The 24,028-nt window shown below is 59.0% G+C and overlaps 1 protein-coding gene across 1 annotated transcript in view; it reads right to left on the bottom strand.

Moving 5' to 3' along the window:
* Positions 1-5,960: 5,960 nt before the first annotated feature.
* Positions 5,961-24,028, bottom strand: part of vps45 (vacuolar protein sorting 45 homolog) — an 87,018-nt gene continuing 68,950 nt past the window's right edge. Inside the window, 2 exon segments of the mRNA XM_072490669.1 lie at positions 5,961-6,178; positions 17,655-17,786. Of these exon segments, the coding sequence (XP_072346770.1) occupies positions 6,094-6,178; positions 17,655-17,786 (217 nt within the window). The 3' untranslated portion in view covers positions 5,961-6,093.

The raw sequence follows: 24,028 nt of genomic DNA, 5'->3' as shown, positions 1-24,028 counted from the left end.
AAAGTGGCATTGACGCCGTGATCATATTGAATGGTGGAGCGGGCTCAAGGGGATGAATTGCCCGCTCTGGCAGCGCAGCGGTTAGCACAGTGGCTTCACAGCTCCAGGGTCCCAGGTTCGATTCCGGCTTGGGTCACTGTCTGTGCGGAGTCTGCACATCCTCCCCATGTGTGCGTGGGGTTTCCTCCGGGTGCTCCGGTTTCCTCCCACAGTCCAAAGATGTGTAGGTTAGGTGGATTGGCCACGATAAATTGCCCTTATCCCTTGGATAAATTGCCCTATCCAAAAAGGGTAGGTGGGGGTCACTGGGAGAGGGTGGAGGTGTGGGCTAAGTGGGACGCGCTTTCCAAGGGCCGGTGCAGACTCGATGGGCCGAATGGCCTCCTGCTGCACTGTAAATTCTGTGATTCCTTCTATTCTAAAGTAAACCATTGCAAGGGATTGTCTGGTTAATCTTGGATGGATGAGAAATGCAGCAAGATCTCCCGTTTGGCTGGGGTGGGAAACGTACCATCTTCCGCTGCAAGAAGACTGTCTCGGAGGAGCTCCACTGCAAACTACATGGCCGTCTGACCTTGCCCCAGTGTGTGTGTGTGTGTGTGTGTGTGTCTGTCTGTGTGTGTCTGTCTGTGTGTGTCTGTCTGTGTGTGTGTGTGTGTGTGTGTCTGTGTGTGTGTGCGTGTCTGTATGTGTGTGTGTGTGTGTGTGTGTCTGTATGTGTGTGTGTGTGTGTGCGTCTGTATGTGTGTGTCTGTATGTGTCTGTGTGTGCGTCTGTGTGTGTGTGTCTGTATGTGTGTGTGTGTGTCTGTATGTGTGTGTGTCTGTGTGTGTGTCTGTATGTGTGTGTCTGTATGTGTGTGTCTGTATGTGTGTGTGTCTGCATGTGTGTGTGTCTGTATGTGTGTGTCTGTATGTGTGTGTGTCTGTGTGTGTGTGTCTGTATGTGTGTGTCTGTATGTGTGTGTCTGTATGTGTGTGTCTGTATGTGTGTGTGTCTGTGTCTCTGTATGTGTGTGTCTGTATGTGTGTGTGTCTGTGTGTGTGTGTCTGTATGTGTGTGGCTGTGTGCATCTGTATGTCCTCTCTATGGCACATTATTGGAACATGATTCAAAATCCCCAAAGATCTTGCTCGTTTAATTAAAAGGAAATTCCAATTAAGGGGTAATTTAGCGCGGCCAATCCACCTACCCTGCACATCTTTGGGTTGTGGGGGCGAAACCCCCGCAGACACGGGGAGAATGTGCAAACTCCACACGAGCACCTCGGCGCCGTGAGGCAGCAGTGCTAACCACTGCACCTATTCGCTCCTTTAATACTATTCTTAAAATCCACCTTCACTACAATCACGGAGCCCATTCCGGTTTTAATTTGTTACCAGTTTTCAAACTTTTTTCCTGAAAGGTATTGTGTAAACAAAGGTTGTTCAAGAGATACATATAAATAAAGCTGCATATAGAATTGTACTCTGTATCTAACCCTGTGCTGTACCTGTCCTGGGAGTGTTTGATGGGGACAGTGCAGAGGGAGCTTTACTCTGTATCTAACCCTGTGCTGTACCTGTCCTGGGAGTGTTTGATGGGGACAGTGTCGAGGGAGCTTTACTCTGTATCTAACCCCGTGCTGTACCTGTCCTGGGAGTGTTTGATGGGGACAGTGTCGAGGGAGCTTTACTCTGTATCTAACCCCGTGCTGTACCTGTCCTGGGAGTGTTTGATGGGGACAGTGTAGAGGGACCTTTACTCTGTATCTAACCCCGTGCTGTACCTGTCCTGGGAGTGTTTGATGGGGACAGTGTAGAGGGACCTTTACTCTGTATCTAACCCCCGTGCTGTACCTGTCCTGGGAGTGTTTGATGAGGACAGTGTAGAGGGAGCTTTACTCTGTATCTAACCCCGTGCTGTACCTGTCCTGTGAGTGTTTGATGGGGACAGTGTAGAGGGAGCTTTACTCTGTATCTAACCCCCGTGCTGTACCTGTTTGATGGGGACAGTGTAGAGGGAGCTTTACTCTGTATCTACCCCGTGCTGTACCTGTCCTCGGAGTGTTTGATGGGAGAGCTAAATTACGTACCTAACTACAGACTGGGGCCTCCGTTAGTCTGTCCACGAGTTACACCTCACCTCTAACGTTCAGACATCGCCACAGTAGCACATCTCCAATGTCCAGGGCCTGGAACATGCTGGGCGTGTAATGCACGGTACCTGCAATGTGCTACCTCTGTGATGCACAGGGCTGGAATGTGCTGGGTCTATAATTCACATGTCTTATGGTCTCATGTACTTGTAATGCACCTGGCCTGTAATGTGATCGGTCTGTAATGCACGAGGCCTGTAACATATTGGGTCTGTCATGCAGTTACCCTTGGATGAGTGCGTCTGTCATGTATGGGTGCCTGTAACATGCTGATACTGTAATGCAAAGGGCCTGTAACGTGCTGGATCTGTAATGCAAAGGGCCTGTAACGTGCTGGATCTGTAATGCACAAGCCCTGTGGCAGACTATTCCTGCAGGGAGGACAATAGTAAATACGGTATTTTGTAAGTGCTCTCAAAGCTTTTGATGATCTGATTTAATAAACATTTTAAAACAATTATTGATCCTCCAACATCAGAACCAGTGACCAGTATCTCACTGGGGAAGGGTTTATCAATATCCTGTTCGACAGCAACATGCATTACATTTATGCTTTTAGTTCTTGGAAGCGAGATAGCCACTGGTTACAGAAAGCAGCGTGAAGAAGCACTGTCAGGGATAACGATCGGACGCAGGAGTCTTCGGTCATTGTCGACAGATTGCTGCAGGAACAATGTTGCAATCAACTCTTCTGAGTGTTGCTTGACTGGCCCTGAACGACACACAGAGGCCTTCGGGTCAGGTCTGCCAAGTGGCAGGGGGGAGGGTAGAACAGACAGTAGTGTCCTGACATTAGAGACAGGGGGGAAATCAGCCAGGGTTCCTGCTCCTGATCACTGTCCAGTGATCCCTGGGTTAGAGAGAGAGAGGAAATCAGACAGGGTTCCTGCTCCTGATCGCTGTCCAGTGATCCCTGGGTTAGAGAGAGAGGGGAAATCAGCCAGGGTTCCTGCTCCTGATCACTGTCCAGTGATCCCTGGGTTAGAGAGAGAGGGGAAATCAGCCAGGGTTCCTGCTCCAGATCACTGTCCAGTGATCCCTGGGTTAGAGAGAGAGAGAGAGAGGAAATCAGCCAGGGTTCCTGCTCCTGATCACTGTCCAGTGATCCCTGGGTTAGAGAGAGGGGAAATCAGCCAGGGTTCCTGCTCCTGATCACTGTCCAGTGATCCCTGGGTTAGAGAGAGAGGGGAAATCAGCCAGGGTTCCTGCTCCTGATCACTGTCCAGTGATCCCTGGGTTAGAGAGAGAGAGAGGGGAAATCAGCCAGGGTTCCTGCTCCTGATCACTGTCCAGTGATCCCTGGGTTAGAGAGAGAGGGGAAATCAGCCAGGGTTCCTGCTCCTGATCACTGTCCAGTGATCCCTGGGTTAGAGAGAGAGGGGAAATCAGCCAGGGTTCCTGCTCCAGATCACTGTCCAGTGATCCCTGGGTTAGAGAGAGAGAGAGAGAGGAAATCAGCCAGGGTTCCTGCTCCTGATCACTGTCCAGTGATCCCTGGGTTAGAGAGAGGGGAAATCAGCCAGGGTTCCTGCTCCTGATCACTGTCCAGTGATCCCTGGGTTAGAGAGAGAGGGGAAATCAGCCAGGGTTCCTGCTCCTGATCACTGTCCAGTGATCCCTGGGTTAGAGAGAGAGAGAGGGGAAATCAGCCAGGGTTCCTGCTCCTGATCACTGTCCAGTGATCCCTGGGTTAGAGAGAGAGGGGAAATCAGCCAGGGTTCCTGCTCCTGATCACTCTCCAGTGATCCCTGGGTTAGAGAGAGAGAGGGGAAATCAGCCAGGGTTCCTGCTCCTGATCTCTGTCCAGTGATCCCTGGGTAAGAGAGAGAGAGAGGGGAAATCAGCCAGGGTTCCTGCTCCTGATCACTGTCCAGTGATCCCTGGGTTAGAGAAAGAGGGGAAATCAGCCAGGGTTCCTGCTCCTGATCTCTGTCCAGTGATCCCTGGATTAGAGAGAGAGGGGGGAAATCAGCCAGGGTTCCTGCTCCTGATCTCTGTCCAGTGATCCCTGGATTAGAGAGAGAGAGGGGAAATCAGCCAGGGTTCCTGCTCCTGATCACTGTCCAGTGATCCCTGGGTGAGAGAGAGAGGGGAAATCAGCCAGGGTTCCTGCTCCTGATCACCGTCCAGTGATCCCTGGGTAAGAGAGAGAGAGGGGAAATCAGCCAGGGTTCCTGCTCCTGATCACTGTCCAGTGATCCCTGAGTGAGAGAGAGAGGGGAAATCAGCCAGGGTTCCTGCTCCTGATCACCGTCCAGTGATCCCTGGGTTAGAGAGAGAGGGGAAATCAGCCAGGGTTCCTGCTCCTGATCACTGTCCAGTGATCCCTGGGTAAGAGAGAGAGGGGAAATCAGCCAGGGTTCCTGCTCCTGATCACTGACCAGTGATCCCTGGGTTAGAGAGAGAGGGGAAATCAGCCAGGGTTCCCGCTCCTGGTCACTGTCCAGAGATCTCTGGGTTAGAGAGAGAGGGGAAATCAGCCAGGGTTCCTGCTCCTGATCACTGACCAGTGATCCCTGGGTTAGAGAGAGAGGGGAAATCAGCCAGGGTTCCCGCTCCTGGTCACTGTCCAGAGATCTCTGGGTTAGAGAGAGAGGGGAAATCAGCCAGGGTTCCTGCTCCTGATCACTGTCCAGTGATCCCTGGGTTAGAGAGAGAGAGGGGAAATCAGCCAGGGCTCCTGCTCCTGATCACTGTCCAGCGATCCCTGGGTTAGAGAGAGAGAGGGGAAATCAGCCAGGGCTCCTGCTCCTGATCACTGTCCAGTGATCCCTGGGTTAGAGAGAGAGGGGAAATCAGCCAGGGTTCCTGCTCCTGATCACTGTCCAGTGATCCCTGGGTTAGAGAGAGGGGGGAAATCAGCCAGGGTTCCTGCTCCTGATCACTGACCAGTGATCCCTGGGTTAGAGAGAGAGGGGAAATCAGCCAGGGTTCCCGCTCCTGGTCACTGTCCAGAGATCTCTGGGTTAGAGAGAGAGGGGAAATCAGCCAGGGTTCCTGCTCCTGATCACTGTCCAGTGATCCCTGGGTTAGAGAGAGAGAGGGGAAATCAGCCAGGGCTCCTGCTCCTGATCACTGTCCAGCGATCCCTGGGTTAGAGAGAGAGAGGGGAAATCAGCCAGGGCTCCTGCTCCTGATCACTGTCCAGTGATCCCTGGGTTAGAGAGAGAGGGGAAATCAGCCAGGGTTCCTGCTCCTGATCACTGTCCAGTGATCCCTGGGTTAGAGAGAGGGGGGAAATCAGCCAGGGTTCCTGCTCCTGATCACTGTCCAGTGATCCCTGGGTTAGAGAGAGAGAGGGGAAATCAGCCAGGGTTCCTGCTCCTGATCGCCGTCCAGGGATAACCGCTGGAGAGGATCAGCCCTGTCGGTGATGCCCTTTACGCTGGGACATCCTGCTGAAGTTCCCAGCTTAAGGAAGGACAGGCGAGGATGGTACCAGCGAGAACAGCGGAACTTGCAGATCACCCAGACTCCCCAGCGATGGGGTGCAGCAAATAAAGAACTCAGGTGGAGTAATCTGCAGATGCGGCGTTGTCAGTAAAGTATTAGCCGGAGCGTACGAAGGACCCAAAGGCGTGTCTCTCCGTCAGTGGGAGACATCTGGTTATTTGACTTGAGCAACATTCAGCTCAGAGCAAGGCGGGGGCCCAGATCTCACTGAATCACACTTCAACAGCAAAGAGACATCAATGCAACCTGAACGCCAGGTCCAGCTGCAACTGGGCCATTGTAAAAATGAGAGCACGAAAGTTAAAGGCAGACAGGGTGTCAGACAGGGTCCATAGCCATTGAAAACTTTCCCACAGCAGAGCCCGAGAGCCCGAATTAAAAGTTTTTATTTAATTACACAGGGAGAAACAAAACATTGACAGCAGCAGCAGCTGGAACAATCACAACACATCTGGCGGTAAAGTGGGAAAGAGAGAGAAAGGGAGAGAGAACCGCCCAGGGCTTCATCGCCTCGATGGCCGGGTCACTCCATGCAGCCGCTCCGACGCTCGACTCGGAATTCCTGAAGCCGCAACCTCTTCGAGGAAACTAGCGGAAAGGAAGGAAATGAAGAATAAATACTTGCATTCATATATCATCTTTCACATCCTCCAGACCTTCCAAAACACTTGACCGAAGTGCGTCTGGAGTGCAGTCACACTTGGGACAGTGACCCAAGGCGGGAATCGAACCTGGGCCCCATCTCCAGGGACTTTGCCTGCTCATCACAAATCTCAGCAGCGGCTCGCCGAGGGTCCTGGGCCCGGAGGCCCACATGAACCGGAGCCACTGATGGGTTTCCCGGCTCTCCTGCCCTCCAGCTGGGGGATTAGCACGGGTTACCTGCAAACACGTTTGAGCAGCTAATTCCCAGCGTTTGTGACGGGCTCGCCCAGCACTTGGTACCTGCGAAAACACCTGTAGCCCAAAGGACATTCCCACAGACCCACTGTGCAAAAGCATGGGAATCAGGGAAAGGGCAATGGGAGACGCCCCGAAAGTCAGGAATGTCAAACACAGAGACCAGAAACAGGTGTTCAGACTGCGAAAGATTTTTATTATCAATAAAGACAATTAGACCATAGGAGCAGAATTAGGCCACTCGGGCCATCGAGTCTGCTCCGCCATTCGATCATGGCTGATATCCTCATCCCCATTCTCCGCCCTTCTCCCCATAACCCCTGACTAATGAAGGAATCCCCTTATTAATCAAGAACACCAGATGTGTGCTTGAGGTGACCCACAGGGACAAGAGCTGGATGGTGGAATTCGACAGAATAGTTCTTTCTTAGAACATCAGAACTAGGAGCAGGAGTCGGCAGTTTAGCCTCTCGAGCCTGCTCCACCGTTCGATACAATCATGGCGTCAGCTCCACCGTCCTGCCCGTTCTCCATAACCCTTCAACCCATTACCCATTACAAATCTGTCCAACTCCTCCTCAAATTTACTCCGAGTCCCAGCAGGCATCGCACTCTGGGGCAGCGAATTCCACAGATTCACAGCCTTTTGGGAGAAGCAGTGTCAGGTGAGAGTACCTTTAAGAAATGGGTGTTTATTACTGCAGTGATGTCAGAGAGTGGGTGGAGCTGGGCGGTCTGTCAGCTTTTTGCTTTTGTTTTAGGCTGTTTGCTGCAGGGTGTGTTTTAGTTTCGCTTTCAGTGTTGGAGCTGAAGCCAGACAGAGCAGGTGTATGGTTGCTCTCTCAAGCAGGTGTACTGTTGTTCTCTCTGCCATCAAAAGACTATCTCTTGATCATTTGGTGAATTCAGAATTATAAAAGTGTTCTCAGTAGTGACTTTAACCTGATGTGCTTCTGTTAAAAGGGGTTTCTTTTGTCTTCTGGATGTTGTTTGGGAAGTTATTAAGCATTACTTAGTGTTGTAGTCTTTGGGGGTTGTATTTGAATTGATGGTTGCTAAGATGTTCACTGTATGTTTTAAAAAGGTTAACTTGAGTTGCATAGAACATACAGTGCAGGAGGCCATTCGGCCCATTGAGTCTGCACCGACCCACTTAAGCCCTCACTTCCACCCTATCCCCGTAACCCAATAACCCCATCTAACCTTTTTGGTCACTAAGGGCAATTTATCACGGCCAGTCCACCTAACCTGCACACCTTTGGACTGCGGGAGGAAACCGGAGCACCCGGAGGAAACCCACGCACACACGGGGAGAACGTGCAGACTCCGCACGGCCAGTGACCCAATCGAACCTGGGACCCTGGCCCTGTGAAGCCACAGTGCTACCGTGCCACCCGGGTTCATAGAATAAACATTGCTTTGCTTTAAAAAAAATACTTGTCCATTTCTGCCGTCCCACAGCAGTAGAGTGGGCCGTGCGCTCCCCACACCACAGCCTAGTAAAGGTTGTGGGTCAGGTGAACCCCATGATACACTTTGGGGTTCTCTAAACCCTGGCCCCTAACAGTAGTCTCTCCTCAAATCGGTTTTGAATTTTCTATCTCTTATTCTAAGATTATGACCTCTCGTTTTAGACTGCCCCCACAAGAGGAGGCATCTGCCCCACAGCGACTTGATCCACATCTCTTAGCACCTTGTACACCTCAATTAGACCTCCCCTCATTCTTCTAAACTCCACATAGTATAGGCCGAAACTGCTGAATCTCTCCTCGTACGGCAAGCCCCTCATCTCTGGGATGTACTGAACCTCCTCTGAACCGCCTCCAATGTCACGACTCAAATAAAAGTAGCAAAATGCAGAAAACAACTAGGGAGCGATTAGGAGGGTTTTAAAGGACATGGAATTGCTAACCAGAAATGAGAACCAAAACAGGATACAGAATCGGATGAACACCTGGAACACCACAGCATGCAAGGCGATGGACCAAGAGCTGGAAAGTGGGGCGGCACGGTAGCACAGTGGTTAGCACTGTGGCTTCACAGCTCCAGGGTCCCGGGTTCGATTCCCGGCTTGGGTCACTGTCCTGTGCGGAGTCTGCACGTTCTCCCCGTGTCTGCGTGGGTTTCCTCCGGGTGCTCCGGTTTCCCCCCCCCCCACAGTCCAAAGGCGTGCGGGTTACGTGGATTGGCCGCGCTAAATTGCCCTCAGTGACCAAAAACTGTTAGGAGGGGTTACTGGGATAGGGTGGAAGTGAGGGTCTGTGGGTCAGTGCAGGCTTGATAGGCCGAATGGCCTCCTTCTGCACTGTGTGTTCTATGTTCGAGATCGGTGTTTGACGGACACGATGGTCCTCATTTTGTGCGGTAAAACTCGACGACTCAGACTAAAATTGGAAACGGAGGACAGTTTTAAATTGAAATAAAACTTAATTGTACGGGACAAGGGCAGGGAAACGGATGCAAGGGATAGATCTTCCAGAGAGTTGTTACCAAGGTAACAAGCCAGATAATTGCTCCATTCCTGCTCGGCCCCTGCCCGTGACCCAACCCTCATCCCTCTGCCCACTCCGGAGAACCGGAGAAACAGGCGGACAAGTAGGCCACTCCACCCTTCCAGCCCATCACAGAACCACCAACTCCATCATCCCTAACTCTTCTCCCGTGTCCCTCCATTCTCTTAGCAACCAAACATCTACCGACCTCAGCCTCGAATACACAAGACCATAAAGAGGCAGGAGCAGAAATAGGCCATTCGGCCCACCCAGTCTGTTCCGGCACTCAACGGGATCACATCGGATGTGATAATCCTTTCGCGCCTTACGACCATAACCGTCGATTCCCTTACTGGTTACAAATTCGCCTATCTCTAGCCGTGACCTACAGCATCTCCTGTAAAGAATTGCATTGATCCGCTGCTCTCTGAGAGAAGAAATTCCTGCTCATCCCTTGTCTGAAATGGGCGGACGATTCCAAAGATTCACAACCCTTCGAGTGAAGAACGTTCTCATCTCAGTCCTCGATGGCCCAAGCCATTATTCGAAGACTGTGACCCCCAAGCTATAGACTTCCCAGCCAGGCGAAGCATTCTCTCAGAATTTATCCCATCAAACTCTTCAACAAACGTACAGATTTCAGGGCAGCACAGTGGGGCAGTGGGTTAGCACTGCTGCCTCACGGCGCCGAGGTCCCAGGTTCGATCCCGGCTCTGGGTCACTGTCTGTGCGGAGTCTGCACATTCTCCCCGTGTCTGCGTGGGTTTCCTCCGGGTGCTCCGGTTTCCTCCCACAAGTCCCGAAAGACGTGCTGTTGGGTGAATTGGACATTCTGAATTCTCCCTCCGTGTACCCGAACAGGCGCCGGAGTGTGGCGACTAGGGGCTTTTCACAGTAACTTCAGTGTTAATGTAAGCCTACTTGTGACGATAAAGGGGCTGCTCTCTCTCACCGTTTGGCCTGTCCACACAGAAAAGATATTTCAGAAAGAGTCAGAAATTTCCATCTGTTAACATCCGTCATCATCGCTGAAAACCATGCTGCTTTAAATTATTGAGAGCTGTGTGTAACCGGGCAGAGCACAATAGAGTTACTGACCGGCCTGGGAATGGACAAGGGACCACCAATTAACAGGCTCACAGATTCTAATTGGTCCTTCACAACACAACAGGACAAATAAAGCAAAATGTTTCCCAGACCTCTGTACCCCAGTGAGAGTCAGCACCTTCAGGAGAGGAGGGAGTCTGTACCCCAGTGAGAGTCAGCACCTTCAGGAGAGGAGGGGGAGAGGAGGGGGAGTCTGGACCCCAGTGAGAGTCAGCACCTTCAGGAGAGGAGGGGGAGTCTGGACCCCAGTGAGAGTCAGCACCTTCAGGAGAGGAGGGGGAGTCTGTACCCCAGCGAGAGTCAGCACCTTCAGGAGAGGAGGGGGAGTCTGTACCCCAGCGAGAGTCAGCACCTTCAGGAGAGGAGGGAGAGTCTGAACCCCAGTGAGAGTCAGCACCTTCAGGAGAGGAGGGGGAGTCTGGACCCCAGTGAGAGCCAGCACCTTCAGGAGAGGAGGGGGAGTCTGTACCCCAGTGAGACTCAGCACCTTCAGGCAAGGAGGGGGAGTCTGTACCATGTGACAGTCAGCACCTTCAGGCGAGGAGGGGGAGTCTGTACCCCAGTGAGAGTCAGCACCTTCAGGAAAGGAGGTGGAGTCTGTACCCCAGCGAGAGTCAGCACCTTCAGGAGAGGAGCGGGAGTCTGTACCCCAGTGAGAGCCGGCACCTTCAGGAGAGGAGGGGGAGTCTGTACTCCAGTGAGAGTCAGCACCTTCAGGAAAGGAGGGGGAGTCTGTACCCCAGCGAGAGTCAGCACCTTCAGGAGAGGAGGGGGACCCTGTACCCCAGTGAGAGTCAGCCCTTCAGGAGAGGAGCGGGAGTCTGTACCCCAGTGAGAGTCAGCACCTTCAGGAGAGGAGGGGGTGTCTTTACCCCAGTGAGAGTCAGCACCTTCAGGAGAGGAGGGGGAGTCTGTACCCCAGTGAGAGTCAGCACCTTCAGGAAAGGAGGGGGACCCTGTACCCCAGTGAGAGTCAGCACCTTCAGGAGAGCAGGGGGAGTCTGTACCCCAGTGAGAGTCAGCACCTTCAGGAGAGGAGCGGGAGTCTGTACCCCAGTGAGAGTCCGCACCTTCAGGAGAGGAGGGGGAGTCTGTACCCCAGTGAGAGTCAGCACCTTCAGGAGGAGGGGGACCCTGTACCCCAGTGAGTCAGCACCTTCAGGAGGAGGGGGACTGTACCCCAGTGAGAGTCAGCACCTTCAGGAGAGGAGGGGGAGAGGAGGGGGAGTCGGGACCCCAGTGAGAGTCAGCACCTTCAGGAGAGGAGGGGGAGTCTGTACCCCAGTGAGAGTCAGCACCTTCAGGAGAGGAGGGGGAGTCTGTACCCCAGCGAGAGTCAGCACCTTCAGGAGAGGAGGGAGAGTCTGAACCCCAGTGAGAGTCAGCACCTTCAGGAGAGGAGGGGGAGTCTGGACCCCAGTGAGAGCCAGCACCTTCAGGAGAGGAGGGGGAGTCTGTACCCCAGTGAGACTCAGCACCTTCAGTCAAGGAGGGGGAGTCTGTACCATGTGACAGTCAGCACCTTCAGGCGAGGAGGGGGAGTCTGTACCCCAGTGAGAGTCAGCACCTTCAGGAGAGGAGGGGGAGTCTGTACCCCAGTGAGAGTCAGCACCTTCAGGAGGAGGGGGGTCTGTACCCCAGTGAGAGTCAGCACCTTCAGGAGGAGGGGGGTCTGTACCCCAGTGAGAGTCAGAACCTTCAGGAGAGGAGGGGGAGTCTGTACTCCAGTGAGAGTCAGCACCTTCAGGAGAGGAGGGGGACCCTGTACCCCAGTGAGAGTCAGCACCTTCAGGAGAGGAGGGGGAGTCTGTACTCCAGTGAGAGTCAGCACCTTCAGGAGAGGAGGGGGACCCTGTACCCCAGTGAGAGTCAGCACCTTCAGGAAAGGAGGGGGACCCTGTACCCCAGTGAGAGTCAGCACCTTCAGGAGAGGAGGGGGACCCTGTACCCCAGTGAGAGTCAGCACCTTCAGGAGAGCAGGGGGAGTCTGTACCCCAGTGAGAGTCAGCACCTTCAGGAGAGGAGCGGGAGTCTGTACCCCAGTGAGAGTCAGCACCTTCAGGAGAAGAGGGGACCCTGTACCCCAGTGAGAGTCAGCACCTTCAGGAGAAGAGGGGACCCTGTACCCCAGTGAGAGTCAGCACCTTCAGGAGAGGAGGGGGAGTCTGTACCCCAGTGAGAGTCAGCACCTTCAGGAGAGCAGGGGGAGTCTGTACCCCAGTGAGAGTCAGCACCTTCAGGAGAGGAGCGGGAGTCTGTACCCCAGTGAGAGTCCGCACCTTCAGGAGAGGAGGGGGAGTCTGTACCCCAGTGAGAGTCAGCACCTTCAGGAGGAGGGGGACCCTGTACCCCAGTGAGTCAGCACCTTCAGGAGGAGGGGGACTGTACCCCAGTGAGAGTCAGCACCTTCAGGAGAGGAGGGACCCTGTACCCCAGTGAGAGTCAGCACCTTCAGGAGAGGAGGGGGTGTCTTTACCCCAGTGAGAGTCAGCACCTTCACGAGAGGAGGGGGACCCTGTACCCCAGTGAGAGTCAGCACCTTCAGGAGAGGAGGGGTAGTCTGTACCCCAGTGAGAGTCAGCACCTTCAGGAGAGGAGGGGACCCTGTGCCCCAGTGAGAGTCAGCACCTTCAGGAGAGGAGGGGGAGTCTGTACCCCAGTGAGAGTCAGCACCTTCAGGAGAGGAGGGGGACCCTGTGCCCCAGCGAGAGTCAGCACCTTCAGGAGAGGAGGGGGACCCTGTACCCCAGTGAGAGTCAGCACCTTCAGGAGAGGAGGGGGACCCTGTACCCCAGTGAGAGTCAGCACCTTCAGGAGAGGAGGGGGAGTCTGTACCCCAGTGAGAGTCAGCACCTTCAGGAGAGGAGGGGGAGTCTGTACCCCAGTGAGAGTCAGCACCTTCAGGAGAGGAGGGGGACCCTGTACCCCAGTGCGAGCGAGGAGAGGGGCAAAAGCAGAGCTTGCAATTAGTGGATGGTAATTATAGTTTTATCTCCAAATTATTATTAAAGTGAAGAAATAATGATGCAATTGGCCCTGTGATCACAGGGCTCTGGGATGAATTCGCAATTAGCTCCAGTCAGTCATCCTTCACCGTAGCAACAATTCCCATACTGTGGTTTCCAGTCAATCTTTGCTTCCTTTCTGATTCAGGATGGGGTAATCCCAATGGGAATCTTGAGCAGCTGCTGGTGTTGGGGGGGGGGGGGGGGGGAGAAGGCGCTTTGAGACAAGCACCTGTCACACTGTCTGTGGAGCTAAGGGTTATTATCCCTGATGAGCTGTGGGCGAGAGAGTGAAAGAAGGTGCTGCAGCGGAGTAACTCCTGGGGGGGCAACGGGGCTGGGGGGGCAACGGGGCTGGGGGGGCAACGGGGCTGGGGGGGCAACGGGGCTGGGGGGGCAACGGGGCTGGGGGGGCAACGGGGCTGGGGGGGCAACGGGGCTGAGGGGGCGAGCAGGCAAAGGGGCTGAGGGGGGCGAGCAGGCAGCGGGGCCGGGGGGGCGGGCAGGCAGCGGGGCCGGGGGGGCGGGCAGGCAGCGGGGCCGGGGGGGCGGGCAGGCAGCGGGGCCGGGGGGGGGGGGGGCGGGCAGCGGGGCCGGGGGGGCGGGCAGGCAGCGGGGCCGGGGGGGCGGGCAGGCAGCGGGGCCGGGGGGGGGGCGGGCAGGCAGCGGGGCCGGGGGGGGGGGGGCGGGCAGGCAGCGGGGCCGGGGGGGCGGGCAGGCAGCGGGGCCGGGGGGGCGGGCAGGCAGCGGGGCCGGGGGGGCGGGCAGGCAGCGGGGCCGGGGGGGGGGGCGGGCAGCGGGGCCGGGGGGGGGGGCGGGCAGGCAGCGGGGCCGGGGGGGCGGGCAGGCAGCGGGGCCGGGGGGGCGGGCAGGCAGCGGGGCCGGGGGGGCGGGCAGGCAGCGGGGCCGGGGGGGGCGGGCAGGCAGCGGGGCCGGGGGGGCGGGCAGGCAGCGGGGCCGGGTGGGCGGGCAGGCAGCGGGGCCGGGGGGGCGGGCAGGCAGCGGGGCCGGGGGGGCGGGCAGGCAGCGGGGCCGGGGGGGCGGGCAGGCAGCGGGGCCGGGGGGGCGGGCAGGCAGCGGGGCCGGGGGGGCGGGCAGGCAGCGGGGCCGGGGGGGCGGGCAGGCAGCGGGGCCGGGGGGGCGGGCAGGCAGCGGGGCCGGGGGGGCGGGCAGGCAGCGGGGCCGGGGGGGCGGGCAGGCAGCGGGGCCGGGGGGGCGGGCAGGCAGCGGGGCCGGGGGGGCGGGCAGGCAACGGGGCCGGGGGGGCGGGCAGGCAACGGGGCCGGGGGGGCGGGCAGGCAGCGGGGCCGGGGGGGCGGGCAGGCAGCGGGGCCGGGGGGGCGGGCAGGCAGCGGGGGCGGGGGGCGGGGGGCGGGCAGGCTGGGGGGGCGGGCAGGCAGCGGGGCTGGGGGGGCGGGCAGGCAGCGGGGCTGGGGGGGCGGGCAGGCAGCGGGGCTGGGGGGGCGGGCAGGCAGCGGGGCTGGGGGGGCGGGCAGGCAGCGGGGCTGGGGGGGCGGGCAGGCAGCGGGGCTGGGGGGGCGGGCAGGCAGCGGGGCTGGGGGGGCGGGCAGGCAGCGGGGCTGGGGGGGCGGGCAGGCAGCGGGGCTGGGGGGGCGGCAGGCAGCGGGGCTGGGGGGGCGGCAGGCAGCGGGGCTGGGGGGGCGGGCAGGCAGCGGGGCTGGGGGGGCGGGCAGGCAGCGGGGCTGGGGGGGGCGGCCAGGCAGCGGGGCTGGGGGGGCGGGCAGGCAGCGGGGCTGGGGGGGGCGGGCAGGCAGCGGGGCTGGGGGGGCGGGCAGGCAGCGGGGCTGGGGGGGGCGGGGCAGGCAGCGGGGCTGGGGGGGCGGGCAGGCAGCGGGGCTGGGGGGGCGGGCAGGCAGCGGGGCTGGGGGGGGCGGGCAGGCAGCGGGGCTGGGGGGGCGGGCAGGCAGCGGGGCTGGGGGGGCGGGCAGGCAGCGGGGCTGGGGGGGCGGGCAGGCAGCGGGGCTGGGGGGGGCGGGCAGCGGGGCTGGGGGGGCGGGCAGGCAGCGGGGTCTGGGGGGGGCGGGCAGGCAGCGGGGCTGGGGGGGCGGGCAGGCAGCGGGGCTGGGGGGGCGGGCAGGCAGCGGGGCTGGGGGGGGGCGGGCAGGCAGCGGGGCTGGGGGGGCGGGCAGGCAGCGGGGCTGGGGGGGCGGGCAGGCAGCGGGGCTGGGGGGGCGGGCGGGCAGCGGGGCTGGGGGGGCGGGGCGGGCAGCGGGGCTGGGGGGGCGGGCGGGCTGCGGGGCTGGGGGGGGCGGGCGGGCAGCGGGGCTGGGGGGGGCGGGCGGGCAGCGGGGCTGGGGGGGCGGGCGGGCAGCGGGGCTGGGGGGGCGGGCGGGCAGCGGGGCTGGGGGGGCGGGCGGGCAGCGGGGCTGGGGGGGCGGGCGGGCAGCGGGGCTGGGGGGGCGGGCGGGCAGCGGGGCTGGGGGGGCGGGCGGGCAGCGGGGCTGGGGGGGGCGGGCGGGCAGCGGGGCTGGGGGGGGCGGGCGGGCAGCGGGGGCTGGGGGGGCGGGGCGGGCAGCGGGGCTGGGGGGGCGGGCGGGGCAGCGGGGCTGGGGGGGCGGGCGGGCAGCGGGGCTGGGGGGGCGGGCGGGCAGCGGGGCTGGGGGGGGCGGGCGGGCAGCGGGGCTGGGGGGGCGGGCGGGCAGCGGGGCTGGGGGGGCGGGCGGGCAGCGGGGCTGGGGGGGCGGGCGGGGCAGCGGGGCTGGGGGGGCGGGCGGGCAGCGGGGCTGGGGGGGCGGGGCGGGCAGCGGGGCTGGGGGGGGCGGGCGGGCAGCGGGGCTGGGGGGGCGGGCGGGGCAGCGGGGCTGGGGGGGCGGGCGGGCAGCGGGGCTGGGGGGGGCGGGCGGGCAGCGGGGCTGGGGGGGCGGGCGGGCAGCGGGGCTGGGGGGGCGGGGCGGGGCAGCGGGGCTGGGGGGGGCGGGCGGGGCAGCGGGGCTGGGGGGGGCGGGCGGGCAGCGGGGCTGGGGGGGCGGGCGGGCAGCGGGGCTGGGGGGGCGGGCGGGCAGCGGGGCTGGGGGGGGCGGGCGGGCAGCGGGGCTGGGGGGGCGGGCGGGCAGCGGGGCTGGGGGGGCGGGCGGGCAGCGGGGGCTGGGGGGGCGGGCGGGCAGCGGGGCTGGGGGGGGCGGGGCGGGCAGCGGGGCTGGGGGGGGCGGGCGGGCAGCGGGGCTGGGGGGGCGGGCGGGGCAGCGGGGCTGGGGGGGCGGGCGGGCAGCGGGGCTGGGGGGGCGGGCGGGCAGCGGGGCTGGGGGGGGCGGGCGCGGGCAGCGGGGCTGGGGGGGCGGGCGGGGCAGCGGGGCTGGGGGGGCGGGCGGGCAGCGGGGCTGGGGGGGCCAGCAGCGGGGCTGGGGGTGGGGGGCAGGCAGCGGGGGCTGGGGGTGGGGGGCAGGCAGCGGGGCTGGGGGGGGGCAGGCAGCGGGGCTGGGGGGGGCAGGCAGCGGGGCTGGGGGGGGCAGGCAGCGGGGCTGGGGGGGGGGCAGGCAGTGGGGCTGGGGGGGGCCTCGGACACAGTTCCTTCCAGGTGAGAGACAGGGTACCTCCCACTGAGACACTTCAGCTCCCTCCTCTTTATTGTCACAAGTAGGCTTACATTAACACTGCAGTGAGGTTACTGTGAAAATCCCCTAGTCGCCACATTCCGGCGCCTGTTCGGGTACACAGAGGGAGAATTCAGAATGTCCAATTCAGCACTTCTTTCGGGACTTGTGGGAGGAAACCGGAGCACCCGGAGGAAACCCACGCACACACGGGTGAGGACGTGCAGACTCCGCACAGACAGTGACCCAAGCCGGGAATCGAACCTGGGCCCCTGGAGCTGTGAAGGAGCAGTGCTAACCACTGTGCCAAGTGCCACCCACAGTTGTTGGAGCGATTGTTGGCATGCTCTGTCAAAATCCTCGCTGCACACAGTTACCCCCAGGACAACAGTAGCTGCGTTTGGATGTAATTCACTCCATCGGAATCACTCTGGGGGCATCGGCAGACATTGTACATGAACAGGCCGTGTGTGCAGACGGGAATCTCCGAAGAATGCGCCCCTCGCAAAGGCCTCCAATGGATCAAATCCCTTCCCAGTTACACCCATTGTACAAAATCCCAATGGGCTGAGTCCATTAACTTAACCACAAGATCACTGCACTCAGCCTGAACCAGCTGTCCCAACATTTACACGTAATTAGGAAGAAAAATAAAACCAGAAAGTGCGGGGGGAAAACTTTGCAGGCTTGGCGGAATCTGCGGATCCGAAAGAAAGACATTTGATTCAAAACGTTAACGTTTCTCCCTCTCCCCAGACGCTGACAAACCTGCTGCGTTGTTATTTGAGACTTCCAACAACCACAGTATTTTTCCTTTGTATAAAGAACACGAACCGCTCCCCGGTTACTCTTCGTGGCGAGATCTTTGACGCCCCCCTTCTCCTTTGATGCAATTAGCCACTCCTGTCAATCCCCAGGCCTTTACCTAGCACTAGCTTCACCCACCTGCTCTCAAAGAGACCACAATGGGAGCTTCCGGACTGTATTGTGCAGACTTGCTCATTCTTACCTCTTGGTGTTGTGAATGGTTGTTCCTCCCAGCACAATCCTCACTCCTGGACTTAAACGGTTCAGATTGTAGACCGTCTGCGCCTCCTCGTACGTCCCTCCTCCAATGATGAACACGATGATATCTTGCGGCCTGTGAGAGGGGAAAGCGTGCCGTTAAGAACCGTCAAGGTGCATTCTGTCGAGAGTGACTTTACTGCGCAAACAGCTCTCTGGGCACGTTGTGAAACCGGGAACTCTTTGGGGGGGGGGGGGGATCGAATTGATTAATAAATGGAAAATAATAATCTTTATTAGTGTCACAGGTCGGCTGACATTAACACTGCAATGAAGTTATTGTGAAAAGCCCCTAGTCGCCACACTCCGGCGCCTGTTCGGGTACACGGAGGGAGAATTCAGAATGTCCAATTCACCTAACAGCACGTCTTTCGGGACTTGTGGGAGGAAACCGGAGCACCCGGAGGAAACCCACGCAGACACGGGGTGAGAACGTGCAGACTCCGCACAGACAGTGACCCGAGCCGGGATTCGGACCCGGGACCCTGGCGCGGTGAAGGAGCAGTGCTAACCGCCAGGTGTATGTCCAAACACAGGACCATTGTCACCAGTGAGAGCGACCACTATGCGACTACGAAGGCAGTAGCAGAAACGCAGCTTGGCGTGGAATCCTCCAGGGCTCGGTGAAACGATGCTTTCGCCCCCCAGAGGCGTTCTAATCAGATTGCTTGCACGCTGCCTGACTGTCACATCGGCAGCAGACCTGCCTCTGACACAGCCTCCCAGTCGGATACTTTCCGTTTCACTTTCTGTTTCAACGGGGCCACATTGAATTCCCCTCCCTCATGCCCGAAGGTGCCAACTCCTCACTGGCTGGGATTCTGGTGACACTGAACACACTTCTCCTCTCCAATCTGGACGGTGAGAGACAACAGGCTATTTGACTGCCCAGGTAATGCGACCTTCCCATCTGACTCAGCTACCCAGCAGCATGCGGTTGGTGCCTGTGATGCCAAACTACTGGAGCAGTGTATGAGGTGACTGCCCAGCCAGGGGACTCAGTCCGGTGGAACAGCAAGTACCCAAAAGGAATTGGAGCCATTTGCCTGGAATTTGAACAGATGTTGCACAGACCCACTCATAGATACAGAGACGATCGGAGCAGGAGGAGGCCTTTTGGCCCTTCGAGCCTGCTCCGCCATTCATCACCATCATGGCTGACCATCCAACTCAATAGCCTAATCCTGCTTTCTCCCCATAGCCTTCGATACCATTCTCCCCAAGGGCTATATACAGCTGCCTCATGAATATATTCAATGTTTTAGCATCAACTACTTCCTGTGGGAATGAATTCCACAGGCTCACCGCTCTCTGGGTGAAGAAATGTCTCCTTATCTCTGTCCGAAATGGTTTACCCTGAATCCTCAGACTGTGACCCTTGGTTCTGGACACACCCATCATTGGTAACACCTTCCCTGCATCTACCCTGTCTAGTCCTGTTAGGCTTTTATAAGTCTCTATGAGATTCCCCCCTCATTCTTCTGAACTCCAGCGAGAACAATCCCAATCTAGTCAATCTCTCCTCGTATGACAGTCCCGCCATCCCTGGAATCAGTCTGGTAAACCTTCGCTGCTCTCCCTCGAGAGCAAGAACATCCTTCCTCAGAGAAGGAGACCAAAACTGCCCACAATACTCCAGGTTTGGCCTCACCAAGGCCCTGTACAATTGCAGCAACACATCCCTGCTCCTATACTCGAAACCTCTTACAATGAAGGCCAACATACCATTAGCCTTCTTTACCGCCTGCTGCACCTGCAGCTTACCTTCAGCGACTGGTGCACAAGGACACCCAGGTCCCGCTGCACACTCCCCTCTCCCAATTTACAACCATTCAGGGAGTAATCTGCCTTCCTGTTTTTGCTTCCAAAGTGAATAACCTCACACTTATCCAAATTACACTGCATCTGCCATTGATTTGCCCACTCGCCCAACCTGTCCAGATCTTGCTGCAGGATCCCTGCATCCTCGTCACAATTCACCCTCCCACCCAGCTTGGTATCAGCTGCAAACTGTGAGATGTTACATTTTGTTCCCTCATCCAAATCATTAATATATAAACAGTTGGAAGAGACAGTCATTGCGAGTCCCAGGAAAGAGGGCCGAAACACACTCAGGGGGGCACACATCCGAACACAGACAGACAGATCGCTTTGTCCCCTCCCACTTCACCGCTGCTCCCATCAGTCCTTATTCCCCCTGCCCCCCCCCCCTCCTCCCCAGCGTATTTAATTTGGGTTTTCCTCCTCTCAAATCTTGTGGGGTTTTAGTTCCCATTGGTATTCACTGATTTATCACTCCAGTGTCCACGAGCCTGGTACATTGGTTGGCGACTTGGTGAACTGCGATGGATGCAGCGGGCAGATTGGACAGACCATGAATATTTAAACACAGACTCATCACGACACGTAGAGAGCATTCTAGGGTTACTGGCACACTGGTCTCCAGAGGCTCTGGTTTCACTAGCTTCACTTACAGGAACTTTTGAGGTTGTCTGAGAGGGAGAAAGAATTGAAGCAAATAGGAAGAAGGCGTTCTATCGGCTTAACCACAGACATGACCGGGAAACCCTGGAGGCAAACACAGGGACCTCGAGTCCCCGGAGCTGGCTTCCCATGGTGCAGCCTCCGGACACTACTCTCTTGTTCGGACTCCAACAGGCGAACTGGAGTCTGGTCCGGTGGATGTGGCTCGGGTGACAGGTGAAGGGTTAGGGTTACGAAGAATGTGGAACAGCAGCACGTGTCTCAATGCAGCTGAGTGGCCCGTGTACAAGGAGGGCAGAGGAGACAGTGCACTTACAGTTTGGAGCGAACAGGCGGAACGCAGCCATTTCAGCTCAGCTTCGAGATCAAAGCAAGGGAACATGATAATATCCTGCAATGTGACAGAGTGGTAAAGGACCCCGTTATCAGTGAGGGCGTCTCCCAGAGCGGGTATAGTCAGTGAGTGCCTGTCCCAGAGCGGGTATAGTCAGTGAGTGCCTGTCCCAGAGCGGGTACAGTCAGTGAGTGCCTGTCCCAGAGCGGGTACAGTCAGCGAGGACCTGTCCCAGAGCGGGTATAGTCAGTGAGTGCCTGTCCCAGAGCGGGTATAGTCAGCGAGGACCTGACCCAGAGCGGGTACAGTCAGTGAGGACCTGACCCAGAGCAGGTACAGTCAGTGAGTGCCTGTCCCAGAGCGGGTACAGTCAGTGAGTGCCTGTCCCAGAGCGGGTACAGTCAGCGAGGACCTGACCCAGAGCGGGTACAGTCAGCGAGGACCTGACCCAGAGCGGGTACAGTCAGCGAGGACCTGACCCAGAGCGGGTACAGTCAGTGAGTGCCCGTCTCAGAGCGGGTACAGTCAGTGAGTGCCTGTCCCAGAGCGGGTATAGTCAGTGAGTGCCTGTCCCAGAGCGGGTACAGTCAGTGAGTGCCTGTCCCAGAGCGGGTACAGTCAGTGAGTGCCCGTCTCAGAGCGGGTATAGTCAGCGAGGACCTGTCCCAGAGCGGGTACAGTCAGCGAGGACCTGTCCCAGAGCGGGTACAGTCAGCGAGGACCTGTCCCAGAGCGGGTACAGTCAGCGAGGATCTGTCCCAGAGCGGGTACAGTCAGCGAGGACCTGTCCCAGAGCGGGTACAGTCAGTGAGTGCCTGTCCCAGAGCGGGTATAGTCAGTGAGTGCCCGTCTCAGAGCGGGTATAGTCAGTGAGTGCCTGTCCCAGAGCGGGTACAGTCAGCGAGGACCTGTCCCAGAGCGGGTATAGTCAGTGAGTGCCTGTCCCAGAGCGGGTATAGTCAGTGAGTGCCTGTCCCAGAGCGGGTACAGTCAGCGAGGACCTGTCTCAGAGCGGGTATAGTCAGTGAGTGCCCGTCTCAGAGCGGGTATAGTCAGTGAGTGCCTGTCCCAGAGCGGGTACAGTCAGCGAGGACCTGTCTCAGAGCGGGTATAGTCAGTGAGTGCCTGTCCCAGAGCGGGTATAGTCAGTGAGTGCCCGTCTCAGAGCGGGTATAGTCAGCGAGGACCTGTCCCAGAGCGGGTATAGTCAGTGAGTGCCTGTCCCAGAGCGGGTAGAGTAAGTGAGTGCCCGTCTCAGAGCGGGTATAGTCAGCGAGGACCTGTCCCAGAGCGGGTATAGTCAGTGAGTGCCCGTCTCAGAGCGGGTATAGTCAGTGAGTGCCCGTCTCAGAGCGGGTATAGTCAGTGAGTGCCCGTCTCAGAGCGGGTATAGTCAGTGAGTGCCTGTCCCAGAGCGGGTACAGTCAGCGAGGACCTGTCTCAGAGCGGGTATAGTCAGCGAGGACCTGTCCCAGAGCGGGTATAGTCAGTGAGTGCCCGTCTCAGAGCGGGTATAGTCAGCGAGGACCTGTCCCAGAGCGGGTATAGTCAGTGAGTGCCTGTCCCAGAGCGGGTACAGTCAGTGAGTGCCTGTCCCAGAGCGGGTATAGTCAGTGAGTGCCTGTCCCAGAGCGGGTACAGTCAGTGAGTGCCTGTCCTGGAGCGGGTATAGTCAGTGAGTGCCTGTCCCAGAGCGGGTATAGTCAGTGAGTGCCTGTCCCAGAGCGGGTACAGTCAGTGAGTGCCTGTCCCAGAGCGGGTATAGTCAGTGAGTGCCCGACCCAGAGCGGGTACAGTCAGTGAGTGCCTGTCCCAGAGCGGGTATAGTCAGTGAGTGCCTGTCCCAGAGCGGGTATAGTCAGTGAGTGCCTGTCCCAGAGCGGGTATAGTCAGTGAGTGCCTGTCCCAGAGCGGGTATAGTCAGTGAGTGCCTGTCCCAGAGCGGGTATAGTCAGTGAGTGCCTGTCCTGGAGCGGGTATAGTCAGCGAGGACCTGTCCCAGAGCGGGTATAGTCAGTGAGTGCCTGTCCCAGAGCGGGTACAGTCTGCGAGGACCTGTCCCAGAGCGGGTATAGTCAGCGAGGACCTGTCCCAGAGCGGGTACAGTCAGCGAGGACCTGTCCCAGAGCGGGTACAGTCAGCGAGGACCTGACCCAGAGCGGGTATAGTCAGTGAGTGCCCGTCTCAGAGCGGGTTCAGTCAGTGAGTGCCTGTCCCAGAGCGGGTATAGTCAGTGAGTGCCTGTCCCAGAGCGGGTATAGTCAGTGAGTGCCTGTCCCAGAGCGGGTACAGTCAGCGAGGACCTATCTCAGAGCGGGTATAGTCAGTGAGTGCCCGTCTCAGAGCGGGTACAGTCAGCGAGGACCTGTCCCAGAGCGGGTATAGTCAGTGAGTGCCTGTCCCAGAGCGGGTACAGTCAGTGAGTGCCTGTCCTGGAGCGGGTACAGTCAGTGAGTGCCTGTCCCAGAGCGGGTATAGTCAGTGAGTGCCTGTCCCAGAGCGGGTATAGTCAGTGAGTGCCTGTCCCAGAGCGGGTATAGTCAGCGAGGACCTATCTCAGAGCGGGTATAGTCAGTGAGTGCCTGTCCCAGAGCGGGTACAGTCAGTGAGTGCCTGTCCCAGAGCGGGTATAGTCAGTGAGTGCCTGTCCCAGAGCGGGTATAGTCAGTGAGTGCCTGTCCCAGAGCGGGTACAGTCATCGAGGACCTGTCCCAGAGCGGGTAAAGTCAGTGAGTGCCTGTCCCAGAGCGGGTATAGTCAGTGAGTGCCTGTCCCAGAGCGGGTACAGTCAGCGAGGACCTGTCCCAGAGCGGGTATAGTCAGTGAGTGCCTGTCCCAGAGCGGGTACAGTCAGCGAGAGGCTGTCTCCTTAATATTGGGTTGATTTTCTCCTGAAGGGGCTGACTCTCACTGGGGTACAGACTCCCCCTCCTCTCCTGAAGGTGCTGACTCTCACTGGGGTACAGGGTCCCCCTCCTCTCCTGAAGGTACGGACTCTCACTGGGGTACAGACTCCCCCTCCTCTCCTGAAGGTGCTGACTCTCACTGGGGTACAGGGTCCCCCTCCTCTCCTGAAGGTGCTGACTCTCACTGGGGTACAGACTCCCCCTCCTCTCCTGAAGGTGCTGACTCTCACTGGGGTACAGACCCCCCCTCCTCTCCTGAAGGTGCGGACTCTCACTGGGGTACAGACTCCCCCTCCTCTCCTGAAGGTGCTGACTCTCACTGGGGTACAGGGTCCCCCTCCTCTCCTGAAGGTGCTGACTCTCACTGGGGTACAGACTCCCCCTCCTCTCCTGAAGGTGCTGACTCTCACTGGGGTACAGACTCACCCTCCTCTCCTGAAGGTGCTGACTCTCACTGGGGTACAGACTCCCCCCTCCTCTCCTGAAGGTGCTGACTCTCACTGGGGTACAGACTCCCCCTACTCTCCTCTCCTGAAGGTGCTGACTCTCACTTGGGTACAGACTCCCCCTCCTCTCCTGAAGGTGCTGACTCTC

This window comes from Scyliorhinus torazame, chromosome 26 (assembly GCF_047496885.1).
Source record: "Scyliorhinus torazame isolate Kashiwa2021f chromosome 26, sScyTor2.1, whole genome shotgun sequence".
In the NCBI taxonomy this organism is placed as follows: Eukaryota; Metazoa; Chordata; class Chondrichthyes; order Carcharhiniformes; family Scyliorhinidae; genus Scyliorhinus; species Scyliorhinus torazame.
The sequence above is the reverse complement of the archived record's forward strand: the minus strand, read 5'-3'. Positions and strand labels throughout refer to the sequence as shown.